General features: G+C 45.8%; 1 protein-coding gene across 4 annotated transcripts in view; it reads left to right on the forward strand.

The window, feature by feature from the left end:
* The window catches only part of Nrp2 (neuropilin 2), a 115,644-nt gene that overhangs the window by 59,297 nt on the left and 32,492 nt on the right, over positions 1-23,855 (forward strand). For all 4 annotated transcript variants that reach the window (XM_074071534.1, XM_020159519.2, XM_074071535.1 and 1 more), the window contains exons 9-14: positions 2,363-2,712; positions 4,545-4,689; positions 8,690-8,806; positions 11,756-11,896; positions 21,873-22,135; positions 23,713-23,809. In XM_074071534.1, coding sequence (XP_073927635.1) covers positions 2,363-2,712; positions 4,545-4,689; positions 8,690-8,806; positions 11,756-11,896; positions 21,873-22,135; positions 23,713-23,809 — 1,113 coding nt within the window. The remainder of the gene's footprint in view (positions 1-2,362; positions 2,713-4,544; positions 4,690-8,689; positions 8,807-11,755; positions 11,897-21,872; positions 22,136-23,712; positions 23,810-23,855) is intronic.

The following is a 23,855-nucleotide window of genomic DNA, read 5'->3' on the forward strand; positions in this document are numbered from 1 at the left end:
TCTCAACCAGCAAAAACCCTTGTTCCTTCCTATTATTGCTTATACTCTCTCTTCAACATAATTAGAGATAAGGGCAAAATAGTTTCTGCCTGGAAGGGAGGTGGTGGTGGGGAGGGGAAGGGCTGGGGTGGTTAAGGGAGAGGGCAGGGGAAAGGGGGAGAAATGACCCAAACATTGTATGCACATATGAATAAAATTTTTAAAAAATTTAAAAAAATAGAAAACTTAGTGCTTGCTAACTAGGTACCAGGTTCCAGTCTCATTATCTTTTGTCATCCTTATAAGGACTCCATGAAGTAGATATTATTATTCTCTTCACTTATGACTGACGAAAATAAGATTTAAAAGAGCTAGGTCACCTGCCAGTCAGGGATGGAGCCAGGGTTAGAACCTAAGGTGATTTGAGTCTGAAGCTTCTGCTGGGGACAAAGAGCTATGTACAGTGCTATGGACACTGCAGACCTAACAACCCAGTTCTTGTAGGCATATGGACAAGTTAGGCAGACAATTAATAACAATAAATGTAAAATCAAAACTAAGATAACTGGTGGAAACTGGAGCTCATGGTTCTGGAATTACATTGTAGGAGATTTGACCTAGCCAAGGAGGTCAAGGAAGACTTCCTTGAGGAGGTGATATTAAGGTCAAAGAGTATACAAGTGTTACCTGGCAAAGAATGAAGGAAAAGTATACCTGGCAGTGGTCATAATTTGCTAAAGGGCACTGTGGCAAGAGGACCAAAAGAGAAAGTGAGTGAGTGTATGTGAAGGAAAACACAGGGTGCTCATGTGGTCTAAAACCCCAGGGGTACAAATTGGGAGACACCTTTGGGAGGCTACTACAGTGGTGTGGATGAGACAGTGGTGGCTGGAATAGCACTCACTGTTTATGGACTGTCAGTGCTCTTCATCTTGCCAGAACAGCAAGTTGCATCTTTGACCTAAAAGGTCTGCAGTGTCATCCATCCACCTGTCTGTCCCATAGTCATTCCAGCTCCAACAAGGTGAGCTTCGTGGTGTGACCCTGTTTGGGACTTTTAGTTCAGACAGCTCACATTTGTACAGTCTCTGTATCTTTCACATCCCTTTTTTGTACATTATTTTGCCTACTCTTCCTAACATCCTTATGGGGTGAGTGGGGCAGAGGTTGACACAGAAATGGAGACTGAAAGAGACTCAAAATCACCCAACTGGGAGGTGGCAGAGCCAGGACCTGCACCCACATTTTCTCAATATAAATTCTCTTCTCACCTTTACACAAAGACCTGGCTCCCCTCTTATGGGAGCAGTTCATCCTAATCCCGCCTAGGGGATTGTCTCTGTCCCTTCTATGTTGCTGTTCCAGGCTAACAAAGGCTAATTAGCAAGGATTTAGTTAAGGTTATTTTCTAGAAGCCTGAAAGGAGAGAACCAGTGAATTTGAAGAAGGGGAACAAGCTATAGGATCTTTTTTTATCTACAACTCAGTTTGCAATCATTTAATGCACACTTGCTATACAGTCTGCTCTGCTCAACACCATGCTTCACACATTTCCCACTCACACACTCCAGTATATGAGGCCCCACCCTGGGACTGGAGATAGAAAAGTGAACAGAACAGATGAGACCTCTGGCATCATGGAACTTTCAAGCATGATACCCATAATTCTAAGCTAACGTATGTACAGAGGGAAAGAACAGGGTGCTCTGTGAGTTGAAAGTTGGGGGACAGCCTTTTTGAGGCTATAACTCTAAGACTTTGGAGTGAGTAAAAGTTAGTCTGGTGAGGAAAAACAGCCTTGTGAATGGTGGGAACAGCATGTGGGAATGACCCAAGGAAGCCGTGATCACATATGTGGAAGTAAAGACCTGATGCTGGCCCCAGGAAGGTTCCAGTCTAGTGGGAAAATGATCACCCAGGAAATAATTCAACGCATAGCTGAAGTCCCCTGCACTCACCATCCTTGAGAAGATCAGTGGGGACTTAGTGTCATGGAGAGGATGTGCAGACACACGTTCTGAGAGTTCAGCCAGAAGATATTGCATAATTAGCATGCCAGGCACCATTCTAAGGGTTACTATAAAGGAACTAACAGCATCTGAGAACCCCACAAAGTAGGTGCTGCTGTTAGCTGCCTTTTAGACCTGGGGAAACTGAGGGATGGGGCAATTAAATAATTTGTCCAAGGTTATCCAGCTACTAAGTGGCAAAGTGAACATGAGCCCAGGCAGTCTGGCTCCAAGTTCAAGCTCTAAGCCACAGTGCTTATATCACCTCAAAATGCAAAAGCTCAGTGCTGACCTAAAGCATTTGATAGTTGACTCCTTTTGCAGCTCCCTCCTTATGTCACCCATGACCTCTTGAATTCTCTTCACTCTCACAGATGCCCCCTGTTCCAATATGCTGGGAATGCTCTCTGGCCTCATCACTGACTCCCAGATCTCTGCCTCCTCCACCCGTGAATACCTCTGGAGCCCCAGTGCTGCCCGCCTGGTCAGCAGCCGCTCGGGCTGGTTCCCTCGGATTCCTCAGGCCCAGCCAGGAGAGGAGTGGCTTCAGGTAGACCTGGGAACACCCAAGACAGTGAAAGGCGTCATCATCCAGGGAGCCCGTGGTGGAGACAGCATCACTGCAGTGGAGGCCAGGGCATTTGTACGCAAATTCAAAGTCTCCTACAGCCTAAATGGCAAGGACTGGGAATACATCCAGGACCCCAGGACACAGCAGCCAAAGGTAGGCCATTTCTGGAGGACTCTGCAATGTTGCCCAAATAGGGTGCAAGGAGTTGGGGGTACGGGCTTCCCATCCAACACCATCATCAAATCCCAGCAAGCCAATGAAACAAGTATCCATTGGGAGACTGCTTTGTGCCAGGCCTGGTGTTTAACAGCTTGTTTAGACTCTCGAGAGTGCCATACCCTCCCTGCAAAAGTTGATCTGTTTGTCATCCCATTTTCAAGATGATAAACTGAGGCTTGATATCATACCCAGGGTCACACAATTTACTGGTGGTTGAGCCATGATGCAGAAACCATAAGTCTGATTCCAAAACCCAGACACCTAACCACTATTCAACACTGTCTGTTTATGAAGTTCAACACTCTTCACGCCCTCTATCAGATAAAGTGTCCTTGAAATTGGCCAGACATCCCAAGGGGATGTGGTGATGGAGGCCGAACTATAGAAACTAGAGGTTTACTTCCAAAAATAACTGTTTTTCTGGATGTTTCTATACTCCTTTGTATTTTCTTAATCTTGACTGCTTAGATCTTTCCTGTCTCTCCTACTGAGGCTGGAAAGAAAGAAAAGGAACTTACTCTGGCCAGAAGTTTCACAGAAGCGAAAGCAGGCCTTCAACCTAGGGTGGGAGGAGTCCTGAGAAGGGGAGAGGGCATCATGCCTTTGTCCCTCTTTAGATCATCTTCTGGTGGCCCAGGCTCTCTGATCCTCATTTCTAAGTGATCCCTATCATCCCCAGAAGAGCAAGGCCTCTAGAAGTGGCAAGGGGTATTGTCTGTCTCTAGTCAGCCACCTTTGCTAACAAAGGTGCAAGTGTTTCCCTTCTGAACGCAGAGGCCAGGGCTGAGCTGGAGGTTTTGCAATGCTGATGTAAATTCTTCACTCACAATTCAAGAGGCTTGGAAAGGCTCAGTGGATGGAGCAGAAGTTAGACCACAGGCTTCCCCAGGGAGAGCTGACCCTGGCTCTTCTTGGCGAAGGAGGTTATCTTGGCCAGGGTCTGAGTCTGCCCTTCCTGAGACAGTGCTCTCCACTTTTGGACCCAGAAGTACAGAATGGCTGATCCCGCAGCATTCCTGGAGACTAGTCAGCCACAGTTCCTAGCCACCCTGAGGAGTGGCTCCTTCCCCTAGAGGAGTAGCTCCAAGGTGGCTCTAGGTTGGGTCCCCACCTGACTTCAATCAGAGCAGCCCAGTGTCATCAGTTTTATGCACAGGGAGCTAGCTTCTTTTGATGGAATTGTTTCACATAAAGGTTTAGGAAACAGTCTCAGGTCTTCAGGCTTTTACCAAAGGACAGTGTCATTATCCAAAAGAAGGGAGTGTTCATTTTCTCTTTAGGCTCTTGGCGAACTAGGAATTTTTTTTTTTTAATTGGCAGTCCTGGGGATTGAACCCAGGGCCTTGCTCATACCAGACTAGTGCTCTACCAACCAAGCTACATCCCCAACCCATTCAGGGACTTTAAAGCATTAGAAAAAAAAGCATTCCTTTTTTCAGTAAGCCAAGAAATTCAGAATGGTTTAGATAGCCAACATTACTTTCACTTCTCTCCAGCCCAGGTCAGTTTTAAAATACATTTGCAGCCAATTTTTTTCTGGAGTTATCAGTGTCCAGCCCCGTACAAAAGATATAACCTGACAATTGGCACTTTTGCTACTCCCTGTTTTCTGTATTTCTGGGTCCCTAATGACCTTCCAAATGAGTAAAAGACATTGGTCTGAAAACAAGCTCTCACGAACCAACCATCCAGTTGAATGTGGTGAGAGAGAAGGCCAGAGGCAGGGGTCCCACACAAGAAGGGCTGATCAGCCTGTCTCCTTACAGTTGTTTGAAGGAAACATGCACTATGACACCCCTGACATCCGAAGATTCGACCCAGTTCCAGCACAGTACGTGCGGGTGTACCCAGAGAGGTGGTCACCAGCGGGCATTGGGATGCGGCTGGAGGTGCTGGGCTGTGATTGGACAGGTAAGGCTGCTTTCCTTTCCTGGTCTCACTGACTTGGTCTCGCGACCCTGGCACCCCCTGATTCCCTGGGAGTGGGGAGGGCAGCCAACCCTGGTGAAACCCTGTCAACTGGAACCCTGCAGACCTTACCACCCCCTACCCTACCATGTTCTCAGACCACCTCTTGACTAGGGACAGTTTCTTAAGGGATGCACTTTGTCTGTTTTAAAGGTCACTTTGGTTCTTCAACCTGAGTGTCTCAAAAACAAATCATAACCACATACCACCCACCCAAATTCAATTAGACCCTGATTCTTCGGGCCAGAGGGTTGGGGCTGTTGATTTAGGGAAGAAAAAACCCCTCATGATAATAAAGTAATCGGTTTATGTCAGAATCTGGCCTCCAGATGTCTGTGGCCCAGAACCTGCATTTCATTTTGAAGCTGCATCTGTAAAAGACATTTACTTGCTCTGGAGGGACCCTGTTGCAGGGGAGCTGATGGCAGAAGGACTTCTTTCCCGTGTGTAGCCGGGGTCTTGCTCATTCCTGCCCCCACCAGGTGGCACAGGCCTGGGGCAATGCCTCTAATTCTCTCTGTGAGGGTGAGGCCCCAAGTTCACCCATCCCTGCTTGTTGGCAAGGGAGGGCCCTGCCCTTCTGAGTCAGGCCCCACCCTACCTCTGGGCATCGGCCCTGCTCCCTCCTCACAGCTGGCACTGTCTACCAAGATGAGTTTACTGGAGCCACGCAGGGCTCAGGGCCAACCCAGTGCCAGCAGGAGCAGCCAACAGGCTGAGCTGTCCTTCCCCTCCCCACCAGGGCCCCAGGTATCCCCATTTTCCTGTCTGTGCCTTACCTGTCACCAGCTCACCCAGCAGGGTGGCATGAAGGATTAATAAGGGCATGTCAAAGAAGTGCTTTTGGCTCCCAGGGAGAAAAGTGCTGCCTGTGTGCCAACTACAAGGGCACAGAGGAGCCCCATGGAGGTGTGCAGGCCGGGAGCAGGGCCCAAGTTAAGCCTCTCACCTTTGAATTGAAAATAGTCCCAATGAATACATCCTAGCAGGAAGACTCCCCCTCCTTATGCAAGGGTGAGGCTGAGTTCCCTGCAGCCTGCTGAATGTGTGTCACCTGCTGTCTCACAGGTGCTGAAAACTCCACCTCCCACACAAGCTGTCTTCATTCACGGCCTCCTGAGACTCAGGGGAGGCTACCAAAGTAGGGGATCTAGGAGCTTCCAGGCCAGTGGCTTCCCACATGATCCCCAATTTAAATAAATCTTTCTAACAATGCTCTTTACTGACATATGTCCATATGTACAATGTGTGGTTAAGTGCTTAGATTCCAGAGACAGGTTGCCAAATCAAGTCCTGCCTCAGTCATGACAAGCTGCATAACCTCAGATGAGGGACTTCATCTCTCAACAAATGACAATGGTGATACCCCCTAGAATTGTTATGTGGGTGCCATAAAATGGTGAATATCAAGTACTTAAATTGCTGCCTGACACCTAGCAAAAGGCAAATGTAACTGAAACCAAAGGTTCCCAAAGCAGTGTCCATCCTTCTCAAGAGTGCACTGTGAACTATTATAGTTCAGATTTTTTAAATGCTAATCATGACCCGTTAAATTGATTCTAAACCTAGTGGCGAATGTGATGCACAGTTTGAGAAAAATGACAGTGCTAAGCCAACTTGCCCTTTGCAGACAGAGAAACTGAGCTCCAGAGAGAAGGCACTTGCTGGAGGTCACTCAGCTAACTAAGGGCCAACTCATACTTCCCTCAGTCCTTTATCCTTCTCTGCCATGCCTCTCCCAGTCTGGCCCTGCTCTATGACCAACTGGACAGTCGCTAATGACTATTTCCCCTGATTGTCCCTCCACCCCAACTCCCCCAAACTGCACTACTGATGGTTAAGAACAGGTTTCTCATTTCAAAGCCCTGCCAGGCCCTCAGAAGATCAGAGTCTGAAGCGTGTTACCCTCTGCCCAGCCTCCTTCCCTTTGAAGTCTGACATCTGGTTTCAATTTCGGAGAAACGCTACTATTTGATGGGCAGTTACCTTGGAGTACCCAGTACAAACAGTGGACACAGAAGCTGTCTGCTGTTTCTTCACTTTCACTTACACGCCCTGCCTTCTTGTCACCTTGCTGGCGCCCAATACCCCTGGATTTAACTTTATCTCCACCAACCAGCTGACCCATTTTGCTACCTAACACTTCCAGAAACGGTTTTTCTTAAGTCATATGTCTTTTTTTTTTTTTTTTTTTTGCTTCAAAATTTCCATTTGTTTCTGCAACTCGCCCTTGGTTCACTTCTCTTCATTCTTCCCCCAGAGGGATAACAGAAAAAAATAAAGGACTGGGTTGCACGCTACAGCTAAATAATTTGACAGGTCCACTTCACCTGATAGTTTGTTTGTGTTTCAAATGATTATGTCTTGCCTTGCTGCCCATAGTTTGCTTTACAATTGAGTTTGAGATTCTGTGACACAGTGACAAATTTGAACTTACAAATTAGGACGCTTTGAGGTTATTTGCTGTTTACTTTGAGCAAGAGGCAGACTCGGTAAAGGGAAGTATGAAAGGTTACGTGCGTAGTATTTAATAGCAGAAAGGTGGGAAGTCGACCGTGAAAAAGCTATTCAGCAATTTAGGGTGTTTAGCAATTTCCTTCAGCTCCTGGCTTTATTAAATGGTATCCTGAAGGGTGCCTGACAAAGGCTCCTAATCACATACAGTAGCGCAAAGGAGCAAGTATAGAAATGGGAAGGACAATGCACAGACTTCTTCAGGGCATCTTGGGGGAAGGCAGCTCTGAGATGCAGACACCACCCTACAACACACAGGCCTGAGCACCAGGATCCAGAGCCCTTCCCACCCTACCCAGGGCCTGACTCATAGCTCCATTCATCCACCAAATGCTTGCTGAATGAATGACTGACGTGAACAAATAAGCAAATGAATGGATGAGTGAGTCACCTAGAGCCCAGGTCAAAATCTACCGCCTGCAGCCAGGTTTGGTCCAGCCAGGTTTTATGGCATGGTCCTTGTTATAACATTTCGAATAAGTTGCAACATTTATGAGCCTGGAGATTTCTGGCATCTTGTGTAAGGGAGGGCATTTTGGAAGACCTGGCCAGACTGGGCTACCTCCTCTCTGAGCCAGTCATGGTGCCGCCTTTCAACCAGGCATCATCTCCACCATACCTTGCTCTCTTCCCAGCCCCAGTCTCCTTTCCTCATTGTGACAGCCACTGTTTGGATCCAAGGAGCATTTGAATTTGCCACACCCTGACCTGAAAGCTGCCTCAAATTACTCTCAGGAGTCTGAGTTCCCCTCTATCTGTTTTCCAGCGAACATACATGCAATGTCTGAGGTGGCTCTTCCTAAGCTGCTGGGTTTCACTTACGGCTTTAGGAACAGTGCTTCTGATTATTCTATTATACGTGGGCCCCAGAGGTCAGAACATTTTGTAGGGTTAACTGTGGTTCCATAAAGTCCTGTCTGACTGAGTTAATGCCACAAAGAGAAAGTGAGTCATGCATGAAACCAGGGATGCATAAAGAGGCAGCCAGCTCACTGATCCATTTTCCAGAAACTCGCTTCATTATGCACTGAGATTTTTCAAACTGGTTTTCGGGGACATTGTCCATTTTGTTTGTGTGCAGTAGCCATATGTGGTCCAGCCCTACCTTGGGGTCAGCATTGACCTCCTCCATTATTGCCTCAAGTGGTCTCTCGTGCTGGTCTGGGGCCTTCACCATGGAGTCTAGAGTGTGGGTTTGTGACACAGCTGTGTCTGCAGTTCTAGATGATTCTCATTCAAGTCAGGCAATGCTTCTGGCTTCATTAATAGCAAACAAAGGTGACTTCAGGGTTTGGGGCACATGTGTATATCTTTGCTTGCCTTCTACAAGCCCATGCTTAGAGAGGAAACAGTTTTTGGCATTGTCCCCTTGCTGGGTCACAGTGCAGGCTGCTGTAGCATTCTCTCCTTTTCTTTTACCTTTACATAGACTCAAAGCCCACAGTAGAGACTCTGGGACCCACAATAAAGAGTGAAGAGACCACCACCCCTTATCCCATCGATGAGGAGGCCACTGAATGTGGAGAGAACTGCAGCTTTGAGGATGGTAAGGACTGGGGTGGGCTCCTATTGCATCCGGGATAACATGAGTGTTGACCAACCAGAGTAGGGGTGGCCCCCAACTTGGAGTCGCCTGGATCAGAGGGCCTGGACGTTTCAGAGACGACATCAGGGGTTGGGCTTGGGGCGGTGGCTATTTGCAACCAATCTAGAAGCATTCCGATATTGTAGCAAACAGCACAGTCCACTAGTGGCCACCTGAGCTAAAGGTGCCTCCAAAAAGAAGTCTCATGACCGAGCTCTCGCTACCACTGTCCTGTTAAAAAAAAGCTGCTGCAGGCCCCAGAATTCACAGTGGTAACAGTTTGTCCTACTAAGCTGTGTTTCCAAGGTAGCCATGGGAAGATCTGGTGTCATTTAGGTGATTTGACCCATGGAACCCCATAGCCAGGTTAATTCAGCAGTTAATGACTAATGTCATCGCCCAGTGTCAATCATTACCACTGTGTAATGGAGATGATTCTACAAGATACTGTATCATATCCCCTATGACTGAGCACGGGTCGGAGACAAAGGCAGAAATGTGAGGAGGGCACCCTCAACCAGCCCTTCAAAACTCCAGGGCTCTTCATTTTTGGATATCTCTTCATATGGGAAATCTGTAATCCTCTTCTTTTATCTTCTAAGCATATCCAAGTTAGATAAAAAACAGTAATTGTCAGAGTCCCAAAGTAAGTCATTTTAAATCATACTGTTTAGGTCACCAACAATTAGGACATTCCTGATAAACCACAAATTTTGGAACACCTGGCAGTTTTGGCTGGAATTTTATGTTTGACAGTCTCAGTTTACAGTAAATTACTAATCATTATTAAATGTTCATTAAACAAAATGAGGGAAGATTGGTGAAGAGACTTGAGAAGGGACATAAAGATGCAGGGAGCTGGGGAGACCTGTCACCCTGCACATACAGCCATTTGATAGTATGAGGGACTATACAGACAGAATGGTTGACTCCCAAAAATGACTACTAAGAAAAATGAGAGAAAAGCCAAAAAGGAAATGCTGAAGTTGTATAACTGAAAAATGATGATTTAATTCACATGCTTCGGGGAGTGTGTTTCTGGGTACTGTGTGGGTGGGGGATACTACTGGTCAGAGTTAGTTGAATACAGAATTCTGACATTTTAATGAACTTGTTTTAGTCTCATGAAGAGAAATACATATAGAGAATCTTCCAAGACATGTTTAAGACAGTTTGAGAGCCAAAACTGGAATGCATTGAGAGTTAATATATGGTCTTAGATTCACAGAATTATCTTTCTGAGGACCACGGGAATATGGATTCAATCTAAATGGTAATCGAAAGGAAAAATTTAAGGGTTCTGCTGCAAAATTTCAGAAGTTTATTTTTAATATAATTTTACCGTTTATAGTGGTTTGTTTGATTTGAGGTTTCTTTGATGGTCCCTCCCTTCTCCTTTTTTGTAAAAGATCTTTTTGTGGACTTTGGTTCCTGAGATACAGTATGCATATAAACATTAGAGGAATTATGGTATATTGAGTTACTCTATATTTTTGAACGGAAAAATAGATTCAGAAATTGTTGGGAAAAGGGGATGGCAGGGGCTAAGGGCTGACTTTTCCAAGCCACAGGTTGATGCTTCTGTAATGGATTCCATGTGTTTCTTCTCCACTCACGCTGACTTTGGCCAAGGGTGGGCAAACATTAAATATTGTCTCTTGGGAAGGAGAGGCACAAACAGGTTCTGCTGGCAATGTGCCCCCTGCTGCCGAGGTCAGCAGTGCCTGGTCCTCCTAGACATGAGCCTCCTCCCCCAAATGGTAAGCAATTTGTTCCTACCAGTCTGCTGGTCCCCTGAGACTTCCCTAACCTGCATTCTGAACCTTCCCTACGGAAATTCCTCTCTGGGAACCTGGAAAGGAAGTGAGAAGGCCAAAGGCCCCACTTCCTCCCTGCTGCCAGCATTAGCCAGCACTTTTCCGCTGTCTCTGCAGTCAGGACCAGCAAGCATCCAAATTTGGGTTCCTATTTCCTCTCTTTCCCCACCTCCACACACTGCGCTCCCCTTCCCCCCCCCCCACCCCACACACACTCAATCACATATTTGGCACTGGCTCATACTGGATTTTTGAACCTGGGTGGAACCCAGAAGAAACCCAAGAGGTTCAGTCTTTGAAATCAGGCAAGTAAACCTCCAAAGCAGATGAGAGAAACCATTGTGTGGTCACTTGTTAGGTTTCTGTGGGGAAAGCATTCTTCACTTCCCTGGGGATCCGGGTCTTCAGGGACTCAGCACACTGTAAGATATTTTTCATCCTGGGCAGCAGTCAGTTTGGCAGCCTTCTGGTCTGGCCCTTTCGTTTTACTCCTAACATGTCAAATTGCCCACCTAAAGATGCTTAACCATCCAGGTCTTCTGACATAAGAGATATGTCCCAAAGAGGTGAAGGGCAGCAAACAAGCTGGCCTTGTTGTTGAGGTCACTTTCTTTTCACTAGCCAGAGCTTCCCAAGGCATTTCAGTCTCTCTGGATGCTAATGGGCTGCCCCATCACTTCTGAGAGCCAGGTTGGCAGGAGATGAGATGATCCTTTTTAGGAGCCAGCCTTCCACCGAGGCACTGGGGAGACATTCTTTTCTGGCATTTAGGGAATAGCAATTTTCACATTTGTCTGCTCTCTGAGGTAGACAGAAAAGGCTGATTAGAGCCTGAAGCCATTTGGTGGCCTCATTTATAATTGCTTACTATGGGAAACATCGGCAGACTTGGCTTCCATGCCTGGGAAGGATGAGACCAAAGCCTGACCCGAAAGCCAGCAATCGCCAAGATGAGTTCAATGAACAAGCAAAGGGGGCCACTTTCTTCTGTGCTGTCCACTTAGGCCTTGCCAGCCATTTAAATAGCACCACTGTGGCTGTTCTCTGGACTCATTGATTTGCCTTTCTTTGATTATTTTTCTCCCCCTTTTAGACAAAGATTTGCAGCTCCCTTCGGGATTCAACTGCAACTTTGATTTTCCTGAGGAGTCCTGTGGTTGGATATATGACCATGCCAAGTGGCTCAGGAGTGCCTGGACCAGCAGCACCAGCCCCAACGACCGGACCTTTCCAGGTAAGCCAGCTGAGGGGTATTATGCGCAATGAAGGGCCTGCCTGCTCTGTGGTTTTCAGCCTCAATTCTCTTGCTTCATCACTTCCCACCACAGAGCACTTCTCTGTTTTTGTCCCACAAACCACCACAGTCTCTGCTCAAGACATCATCGCCATACTAGCCAGTTGGTGGTTCCTAGCCTTTTCTTGTGATTACAGCACAGTCTGGAAGCTAGGAGGGAGGGAGGGGCCAAGATAGAAGAAAGAGGAGAAGGAAGGAAGGAGCAATTTGAGGTACTAGGAGTTCTACAGTGTCCCCATGCTCCCATAGCCAAACCTGGCTGCCCACCATCACAGAGCCTCTTACCAACTTCGAACAGGGCATGGTTCCTAACCACTGGCTCTGATTCTGATTCAAACTTCTGAGGGCATCAAACTTCTAAGCTAGTAAGCATTGGTCCAACACACCACTCATTAGCTCTCAACTTTCCTACACCTCCATAGCATTTAAAGGGAAAAGGGGTTAACTCTGGGAAATTTAGTAGACTAAATGTTGCTAGCATACAATTGGAAATGACTAGGAAATAAAGGGGTGGTCCCCTGCTATTGGCTTCCTCAAAGCTGCTCTCCTGCCCCTCACCCCAAAGACTGCTGGTGTGTCCTGTCCCCAGGGGACTGCAGTAGGACAGATACTGGAAGAGCATTTGGGGCTGGCCTCCTGCCACAGCGGGCACTTGCTTTCCTGGAGGGTCACGGCATCTGCTCTGAAGAAAAACATTTTCATATTTCAAGTGTTTATCTCTTCAACATTTGAGTGCCCGCTCAAAGAGATTAGTATCTGAGGATCGACACAGCCTCAGGCATGGCAGAGAACACTTACCCTATTCCACCTTAATCACCCTCCCCCTCTCGCTCACTGCAATAATGTTTAATTAATATAATGAGCCTCTTGCATGTTGGAAAAAAATACTTATTTTTATAACCCAGCCTGGATTTTTCATTTCATTTCCTCTCCTTTGAGACTGAGTCCAATTAATTGGTGGTTTTCACCAACCCCCATCTTTCATCCGAATGTAAGGAAGGTTAGTGGGTATGTAATGTGCTGTGTGCACAGTGTCTGTGAGTGCATCTGTGGTCTCTGCGTGGGTGTGTCTGTGTGTTGTCTGCAAGGTGTATGGATAAGGCACAGCTTGGCCCAGTCTCTCTGAACTTAGGGCTGTACACATGGGCTCTCCACAGAGTGCGGAGATTTACTGGCTCTCACTCAGTGTCCATCTTCAGGTTCTTCCTAATAATTCTGGCCTCCTCCCTTATGCTCTTCTAAGCAGATTTTCTCTGAGAGCATCTGAGGCCAACCCTGCCCAGGCTGCAAGGCCACCAGTAAGTGCTGACTTAAAAAGAAGAGCATAAGTCACCTCCCTTTGACCCCTGCCTGTACCACTGTTGCTTTTCACCTCCAACCCCTCCTGGTCCTGTCCTGGCCCTCACCTGAATGCCCAGGCTGTTGACCCTTGCTACTGGTTGGGAATTCTAGTCTTTGTCCTCATTCCACTTGATTCATTACACCCTGCGGTTTGGGAGGGTTTTCATAGTTAGCTCACAAAGCCGGCAGAATTCCAATCTTCGGCTGAATGGATGGGGACAGAGAGAAAATTAGGGCCATAAGGAACTGCTAAATCTAATGTTGTTCCTCCCTTAAGATATTGAGAAGAAAAACAATTATTTTCTTCTTCCAGAGGAATCCCTGAAGTTTGGAAAAGTGGTACTTGTAACCTGCCTCTGGGAAACAAAATCATAATACTGTTCTCAGAGCCCTTCCCGCTATCCTCTGATGATTTAAAACCCATTTTCTCTATTTCCCATTTTCCTTCTGCTTTCAAAACTTGAAATCAGGCTGTAAGCAAAACGCCCTTTTTGTTCAGGGTGGTCCTTTCTCCTTTAAAAAAAAAAAATGGGGCCCTGAGGGGAGCAGTTGGGAGAAAGGAAACAGCTGTGCTTGGTTAGGGGCAGGGCAAATGCTAATGGGTTCACAGTGACTGGCGCCATGGAGTCAAACCTGAAAGCCACTATGTCACCCATACTTAGCTATGCCACAAAGGAGAGACCATTCTTCTCTCAAAGAGAAGCATGTCATGTGTTTTATCCCCTTATTATACAGGTAAACAAAAGTAATTAAATTTCAGAAAGGAGGTGTCTTTATCAAGGGAGAGGGAGTGGGGATGGAAAGAAGGGTAGAAAGAAGGAAGGAAATAGCCATGTTGAAATCTCACACACAGGCCATTTGATCAGAAGTATCTGTGGAAACAGCTTACATTCCTTAGATATTTTCTGATTTAGCTGTTTTCTCATGTTTTCTGTCTTTCTTTCTCTCCCCCCACCTCTTTTCCTTCCCCTTTTAAGTCAGCAATTAGTTCTGTTCTTTTGGCTAGTGGTAATGATTGCTTGAGGCTGACAAGACACCCACTGGTTTCATTCCACTGTTTTTGTTTTTCTAGATAGTCTTTCAAACCATTCAGAATTGCTTTTTTTAGCTCTTTGCTTGTGGCTGAGCTGCCTGGTGTGTGTTCATAGCAACCCCTAGGGACAGTTTTCCAAATTCAGTGACCCCTGGTGGTAGTGGAGGAGCCTGCCCCTGTTCTCTGAGAAGTGCTTTCTTTGCCTTTTCTCTGTAGCTACAATGACAAAGAAAGTGTCGCCCATAGTAGAGCTAGCATATTTTCTACCTGCATGCACAGGTGCTTTGATCATAAGCAGAGTTTTGAGGATGATCAGAATTCTTTAAAGAACAAGGCAAAAACTCCTTGAGATGATAGGGTGGACCCAAGTATCTAGAGCTGCAGTGTTTAATACCAGAGCACTAACCACATGCAGCTATTTAAATTTTAATTAATTAAAATGAATAGAACAAATGCTGTCAGTTCTGCTGTTGCACCGACCACATTTCATGGATATAGTAGCCACACTGTATTGGTTAGGGTTAATGTAGATGTCTGCCATCAGAGCTCTACTGGACACCAGTGCTTGTAGCACCTTTGGACATTGACATGAGAGCAACCTTAGGACCCTTGCTGATTCTTCTGTTCCTTAGTTTGGTATAAACCAAGAAGCTATTGATTAGAGTGATGTGTTTTCTCCATGAACCCCCGCTGGGAGTGTTCAGTGGCTGGTATTTTCATTTTTTGTGGCATTCTACCTCACCAAGGAAAGTAAGCAAGCAACATAGCCTTATTGTGTAGGATCTATTTTTGGTCAGTCAAAAAGCACATCCTAAGAAAACACTGAGTAAAACCAATAAAATAAGTCATTATTATTATCATTATCGTCAAGAATGAGATAAGACCAGAGAGAAATAGTACCGTGCCAGGTCAGCTTCAAGTCAAGTGTGTAGTGTTTCTAAATGTGTGTTCTTTTATACAGTGGTTGACCTTGGGAAGTACAAATCAGTGTAACACATATCAATAACTTCAAATCATGAAAGTGATATAAAGAAAAGAGCAAAGCCTGCTTGGACTAGTATACTGTTACAAAAGGACAGAACATTGTCCAGCTTACAGAAGGGATTAAGAGAACTTTGACTCTGGGTTCAAAAATAAGCACAAGTGGAATAAGTCAACAATCTTTCCTTTTAGATTTTACAAATGGTGGCTCTTCCTTCAAATGTAAGTCGTAGACATGTGAACTCCTCACTGACCCTAGTTTGATGCAGATTGAGCCATGGCTAAACTGCATTAGAGTGGAAGACCTGAGCTGTGATTCACTGTGGCTGTGCATAGCAAGAGATTAAGTGAAGTATAGATGGGTAGGTTAGTGGACGGTTTCAGAGAAATCAAAGGAAATAATTGATGAATGAGCTTACTTATGATGGGCTTCATTTTTGACAGTGAGTTAGCAGTGACTGAATTAAAAAGCAACTCCTTGAGCTCAAAAGATCAGATGGGGCCAAAATCAGCAAACAATGCAGACACTTGGATTGGCGTTAGATTGAACTGCCTTCAGAAAGAGGTTGCTGTGGTTTGGCTAGGGCACAACCACTGCAAATACAAGGCTAGAAAGTTCTCAGGCTTGAACTGTGATAGATAATCGAAGACCAGGACCAGCTTGGCTAGAAGAAAGCCAATATTCAAGGAATAACTAGAGAAGAATAGTGGTCCTTCTTCCAGGAAGGGATGAAAACATCTCTGGTTTTGTAGAGAAGACAAGAGTAGGGAGAAGTTTTTATCCCTTTTTCTGAAAGTCATAATTGGCTGAGTTCCCCAGCCATAGGTGTATGGACAGCAAAGGGACAAAATGCTAAAAGGCTATCTCAGTAATGGAATTTTCATGAAAAGGTGACATTCCAGAAAACAGCTCTATGTAGACTCGTGCAAAGACCAGGCTTGAAGCCTCACATATCCACAGAATGTTCTATTGTAAACCTTGAAAACATCCTGCTGAGTTTATCCAAAGTCAATGTTTCCCTTAACTGGTTGTTAATTTGAGGACCTTAGCAGAGATAGATTGACCTTGGGAGGCCAGCTGAGGGGCTGACTCATGTTTTAAGTATGACCTATACTAAGAGACTGCACCTCCTGCCGCACTAAATATCCTTTCGGACGGTTGTTCTAGTAGGAGGGCAAGATGTTAGCCAGGAGATGTGTGTGTTGGACGGATGGTGTGTTTGGCTGTACGATGGCCAGGAGGATCACGCAGGTGATTTATTTCAGGGTTTGATAAGGTGTAGACACAATTGAATCCATTGCTGTTGAGCCAACCACAGTCACGTGCTCATAGGACACTTAAGCAGCTGAAGCCAGATGGGGTCATAAATTGCCAGGTGAAATATCAAGAGACCCTTTCCACAGACAGCAGCAGGTTGAAATGCCTGAACGACCCTGTTGACTGCACTTCCTCTCCGCCCTCTCGAACAGCTATTGTTCCTTTCCATGTGATTGTTTTCCCTGTGTCATTGGCAACAACAGATATTTTGAGTCAAGGACCCGGCAAAATGCCTCCCAAATACATCGGGTCCGGGAGGAGAGGGATTGTATCTCAGAGACATTATTTCTTCATTCTATTTCAGCAAATGAACATATTTCCTTTCCATTGTCTTTTGTGTTGGAATCCATCCATTGCCAGCATCAGAGCCATCAGCTATAAGAACAAGAAGGCGGCTTCCAGCTGGCAGGGCTAGTTCTTAGCTGGTCAATTGTCATATTAAGGCAAACTCTTTAACAATTCAAAGGACTTTTCCTGCTGGTGGAATGGTTCAAGTGGTAGAGCACCTGCTTAGCAAGCATGAGGCCCTGAGTTCAAACCCCAGTACCACAAAAAAAAGTTCAAAGGGCTTTTCTTAAGGTCTATCAATAAAGTAGCACCTCCCCCATAACATGCCAATCCTTTTCTCTGTCAGATAACCAAAAGGAATTGCATGCTTAGAGTTTCCTGAGTATCTGTTGGTTTGGGGTCAGAAATTGGGATATTCTAGACAATCTTCTCTTGCAGCAGGTGTTCAGTTCAATATCTATGTATGAATGCCATGACTTAAAAGAGCTTGGAAGAGAGGTCAGTAGAGACCCACTCCTATAGACAAAGCCCTGGAAAGAGGACATTTAAAAGAGACAATGGTTCTGTTTCCTGGGAAAGCACAGACTAGAGTGAAATGTTTCCAAATTCAAGGACAGAAACTGGCTGCGATCCATCAGGGAGAGAAGGAGGAAATGTGTCTAAGCGACAGCAGGAAGGCTTAAACTTGAATTGAAGAAGTTCCTGACAGTTAGGGTTGTGACCTGGACAACACATTGCTGACATGGCTTGTGGAAGCTCCTGCTGGAGAACTTAGAGTGAAGGATGGACAGTGTTCTTGGGGATGTATCAGTATGTTTTCCCTGGAGTCAGGGCCGACCTGCTCCAAGTGACCAACTGAGACCCCACTGTTGATCAAGGACTGTGTCATATTTTATTTCATCTTCTGTAGATTGGCAAAAAACACACATGGTGAGCAGTGCATGACGGACAGTGTGGGGCTGGCTGGTTTCTGGGGTTAGGGCAGATATGAAGAACATTTTTCTAGAGACCATCATTACCATTCTCAGGCCAAACCATATCTCTTTTTGAGTCTTGGAATGGAGTTCTCAGGTTATTATTGGTCTTTCTGCCCCCTTTCTTTCCAAATAAAATCAAAGCAAGCATAGGAGGCCATGTGCAGAGTGATAGTAATAACTTTTGTGGAGCCTTCTCTGTGTCCCTGTTACTATGCAAAGCATTGTACATGGCTGGTTCCATTTATTCCTCCTCATAACTGTATGCAGTAACACTGTTACTATATCCATTTTACAGATGGATAGACTGCAGCTTTAAAAGGTTAGTGAGCTTTAAGCTAGGGTTCTGTCCCAGGTGAGACACCATGCCCTGGCAAGTTTACACAGACTCATCAGGGTTCAAATCCTACTTCCATCACTCTCTAGCACTGATCTTGACACAATTCTGAGAGCCTCAGTTTCCTTTGTCATAAAAATGGAGAAAATAATACTGATTGCTCAAGGAAGATTACAAAAGATAAGGCAGGTGAAGCCTCCAGTGCAACATCAGTCCTGGATCATACAGTGGATGCTAGGTTTTTGCATTCTCTTCGCTCTGCCATTTTATCCCCTTTCCTTGTACTTTTCCTGGTCTGAGTCATTCCTTCATGATGTCCCTTGTTCTAATCAGGCCTCTCTCAGTGACAGGCAGGGACATTTTGCAGCTCAGCATCCCTCTGACTGATGTCGACTGCTAATTCCTTAAATTTACATACCATCTTTCTTCCCTGGAGCTCATAGCACTTAACAGACAAGTGGGGCACAAATGATTTAACTAAGTGAAATCCAGAGGCCAGCTTGTCTGGAGATTCTGCAAACTAGTGGATTAGCTCAGATGTCAGCACTGAATTATGATCCTTCAGCTGCTCGTGCTTAGCACGCCACTAGCATTAACTCCCTTGTCTTGCCGTGGTCCTTTAAATCATGCATAGTGATTATCGTCCTACTGTGAGAGAGCAGGAGAAGAGAAGAAATAAGAAGAGAGGGAAGGGGGCTACTAAGAATCCCCGGGAGAGGACAACCAGCTATAAAACCTTTGGCCTGGTGGCGCCTGATGTTCTAGTGACATAGAAAGCACCCAGTTAAAATCCAGTCGGCCTACTTCCTCACTGACCCCTCCCCCCAAAAAATTTTACTTCCCCATTTCTAACCATTGTGCTGTGATCCCCCTGCTGCTTAAGAATGCAAATTCACACAAGTGACAGTATTTCTGCCAAGCAATTTTCAGGCAGCAAGTAGGTCTTATTTGTGAAACTGTGAAGAAAGAAGGCCGAATAATAAGTTTCTGAAATCTGGTTTCCTTTATAGATGAGGTGGAAGCAATAGGGCTTGGAAGTTACCTGGAGTGTAGGAGCAATTTGGAGGCTTCTCACTGGTGTCTTGATCAAGTGAGTGCCACCACAGCCACGCTGTTACTACTGTCTCACCTTTCTTTGAAAGGACCTGTTGACTCAGGAGAACAGAGGGGATTGCGAAGGCATTATATGAATCTGAGGGGTTGGCAGAGGCCAGCTGACTCTCCCTGTCCTCCTCAATGTGTAGCCTCATGGCACTCTTCATTTGTGTTTTTGTCATTCGTTCATTGGAACAATATTTCCTTAAGTAGTGCCATGTATAGGGAAAGGAGACAGAAGCACAAGACCAGGACCTCGGACTCTAACTGGGGTGATGAGAAAGATATACATGAAACATTGAACATGACACTGTCAGTAGGAAGTCAGTGCTAAAAATGTTCTCAAGTCCTTTGAAAAGCAGATAAAAATCAGTGGTACAGTCAATAAATGCTAGAGTTGTTGAGCGAAAGGGGAGATTAATGTTGCATGTACCAGAATGCTTAGAAGAGCTGGTAGACCTGAGATGGGATGGGTGGAGATGTGGGTAGGGAAGCAACAAATTATAGGCCCAGTGGGGAAGTCAGTTTGTCTCAGAGTGTGATTGATTGCAAGGACTTGGGACAAGGCACCTGCAGGCAGTTGGTGAAGTAAAGTTTACTACAGATAGGTGCAGAATCCCTCAGTCAAGTCTAAACTCTACCATTTAAGCAGCCTCTACCTTGGACAAGTCACACTAACCTTTCTGAGCCTTTGTTTCTTCCTCCTGTGTAAAGCCAGATTACTAAGTTTTAGCTCATAAGTATATAGTAAGGATGGAATGAAATAGTTCATACCAACGTGCTTTGTAACCTGCAAAGCATTATGCAAATATAAGTTGTAATTATTATCATTAATAGTGGTAGCACTAAGATCTGATAGGAGAAGCATAGGTTTAGAAGATCATTAAGTGTCTGGTTTGGGTATCAGTGTCTCCTCCTACAGTAGACCTCCCCATAATTAAAATTCTCTTCTGAAGACAGCTACCTCTTCATTATCTGGGCTGATTTGGGCCTCCAAGATGTCAGATGTTGGGAAGGGAAGTGTGTAGACAGACATGGCTCTGGACAGTAGAGGAGGCAAAAACTAGAATCCTCCATATTCATCCTAAAGTGGTCTAATTTGATTTCAGGAGAGGGTAGCTTCAAGCAATAATCCCAGAGAGTGTGACTATAGGAAGGGGGTGAGGGGAGCCAGAGAAATGGGTGAAGTGGCTAGATAGTTGAGGAAGGAGGAATTGTTTCTGGGCCACTGATGGGAGGTCTGTTACAGACTTAGAAAGATGACAGCAGCAGGAACAATGGCAAACCAATGATCCAGGGAGAATGGTATTGACTCAGGGCTGCAGGGTACTCACCTGTCCTTCCCCAACAAGCCCAGGATCTTCACAGATCCTGTTGAGTAAGAAAACACTGTGCGTAAAACTCAGACTCATGTTAACATGACCCTAAGGTATCTGACAAGGTCACATACTGTGCTGGATATGTAGTGAAAACACGTCCCTGCCTTTTGCTAAGTGTTCAGTGAAACATGCCCCCACGTTTGAGGGCCAAAAGCAGGCAGTGAGATTTCCTCCTCAAATGTACCTTGCTGTCTGCACCAGTGGCCAGAGAGCTGCTGCACAAGCTGGAGTCTCAGGTATTGCCTCTGCATCTGTGTCTGGGAGGCATGAGCACGGCCAACCATAATGAGAACTTGGTCTTCCACCTAAGTTTTTGATGAATTTGAAATCAGTTCGCTAAAAGGCCGTTCTTGAGGCGTTTGGACTGGTGAGCCTTTAATTTCCGAGAACGCATATGTTCTCTGCTAAACATTGAACCTTTGTTAATGATAATGGCCATGTCTTTCTCATTGGAGCTGTGTGTCCCTGACTGCCTAAGAAAGGCCATGCCCAGACCTCCCTGGATGCATAAAGAAGGAAGTGGAATATGAGATCCTACTCAGCCACCACCCCCTGTTCTGCTTGATGTTGACACGGTGTCCAAGTCGCAGTCACTGGAGCCCAGGCATCATCTAGCAGCTCTGGCAGAGACAGAAAGTTTTAAATGTCTTCCATTTGGACGCTGCCCAGCCAAGACAACAAAGGCTCAAAGCATAAAACACCTGGCCAGAGTCACCCTCCAATCCAGCAGCCACCTCACCCCTGCAAACCATTCCCTTGTAATTCAGCTCATTAGACTTCATTGGCCCTTGGGGTAAGCCAATGGTGAATTAGACATGGGTCTGGCCTCTTCGAATCTAGGGAGAAAGGAGAAACCTGTACATAACCAGCCAGGGCTTAAAGCTGATAATACCAGCTGTTAGATTTGCAGGAGATACAAAGCAGGTGATACCAAGCAATAGAATGAGGGACCAATGTGACTTAGCAATTGAAGAAAGGACTTTAAGAGGACACAAACGTTTAATCAGAGCTCAGAAGAAGCCTTCAGGGACACAAGTATGGAGAACAAGGATGTGAATAAATAGACATCCAAATTTCAGTCCCAACTTTCTGCTGGAGGGGCCACAGCTATGCACTGATGTCTTTCCCAAGAATTTACCAAGAACCTCTGTTTCGGTTTGTCTCCCCTAGATGATAAGAACTTCTTGCGGCTGCAGAGTGATGGCCGGCGAGAGGGCCAGTATGGGCGGCTCATCAGCCCACCCGTGCACCTGCCCCGGAGCCCAGTGTGCATGGAGTTCCAGTACCAAGCCACGGGCGGCCGCGGGGTTGCACTGCAGGTGGTGCGAGAAGCCAGCCAGGAGAGCAAGCTCCTGTGGGTCATCCGAGAGGACCAGGGCGGAGAGTGGAAGCATGGGCGTATCGTCCTGCCCAGCTACGACATGGAGTATCAGGTGGGGTGGTGAAGGGAAGTGGGTGAGGATCTGTATTTTAATATTTCAAAAAATACTTCAAAGGGCCGTGCCCATTCATCATTAGGGGATGTGGTTAAGCTCTGCTGTTTTCATTGTGCTCCTCGCATTGCCATGGCAACTAAATGACACTCTTATTTGTTATTCAGAATGTGCCTATCTCTACACCCAGACTTGGTTCTTTGTTCCTCCTATTGCCTTTTATATTGCTGAAATCTTCTCCAACAAATGTTTCTTCTCCATTTTATTTTAGATTGCTATCAGGTAGGCTGACAAAGAGACACAGAAGCCAGGAAATAAACAAAAACAAAACCTGCACACACATGGGAAGGGACCTGTGGAGTCCCTCAGAGTGGAGGAGGAAAACGGAATACCCTCCTAGACCTGTCTCAGGGAGCAGGGACCCAGGAAGGGGCACAGATGCGGCTTGTGCTCTGTGGCCAGCAGAATGAGAGAGTCCTAAGCAAGTGGCTTGTCTCTCAACAGCTCCAGGAATTGAGTTCTATTATCTCTGTCCCAAAGAGCAAGAGACTGAGGCACAGATGGGCAGGCGCAGCTGTAGCTGCGTCTTGGGTAGGAGTAGACACACTGTGGACGAGGTGACTGAGAACCAGCCAAAGCATTAACCTGCCCCTCCCCAGACAAGGAGCAGCAACAGATGGCTGGTGAGGCAGCCAACTGCTCGCTCAGTGTGCCAGAGGACATGTACTCATTTGCAGAGAGAACCTGGGGAGGGTGAGAATGAGGAATGATTGAAGACCACAGAGCAGAGGGACTTCTGTGCACACCCTGCAGCCTCTCTCTCTCTCTCTTGAGGTTATGAAGTGTCCCGAGACCCTCCCGGCCCATCTGGGTTCCCACTTATTAACCTTAATGCATGTTTTATAAGAACCTGTTTGCACTTTGGTCTCACTCACTAGATGGTTAGTTACTCTGAGCAGAGGTCTTGACTTAATAGGTTTGGTTACTCTCCTTGTGCCTAGAACATAGTAGGTGCTCATATACTATAAGTGGAAGACCAAATTATTTCCTTCCTAGTTGTAATAGTGGTGCCCTAAGGCAATGTGCAATAAGGAGCCATAAGGAAAGGTCACTGGCACAGCAATCCAAAACCTGTGTGCAGTATTTCTCACATTATCCTCACCTGCTCAGGTCCTATGAGTTTTCAAATACCTGAGGTGGGCATTTGAAAGATTTATGGGAAAGGTATGTCATTAACTAGGGAAATTTGCTCCCCCACGCCCCACCTCCATTCCCCCAATTTAAACATGCCTTGATTGTGGTTCTTTTGATCAATACATTCTAGATACTGGACAACAGTATCTATCACCTTGCTGTATTTTCTTAGGCTCTCAAATATTCATTTGATTTGAACCAACTTTTTTTAAATTAAGATCTCAAGAGCTGTAGCCATGTGGTCCACAGATGTGTAACAGGTGCAATACCACATACACACACACACACAGAGTTAAGCTGCATTTAACAGAAGATTGGAAATTTTTGTGCTGTTTGGACCAGGAAGATCAGTTAACCATAACTCTTGTTCTTCTGGCTTTTAGATTGTGTTTGAAGGAGTGATAGGGAAAGGACATTCTGGAGAGATCGCCATCGATGACATTCGGATAAGCACTGATGTCCCACTGGAGAACTGCATGGGTATGTGACTATGTGTCTCTTCAAGCTCTTTCAAATAAGACACCAG

This window comes from Castor canadensis, chromosome 4 (assembly GCF_047511655.1).
Source record: "Castor canadensis chromosome 4, mCasCan1.hap1v2, whole genome shotgun sequence".
In the NCBI taxonomy this organism is placed as follows: domain Eukaryota; kingdom Metazoa; phylum Chordata; class Mammalia; order Rodentia; family Castoridae; genus Castor; species Castor canadensis.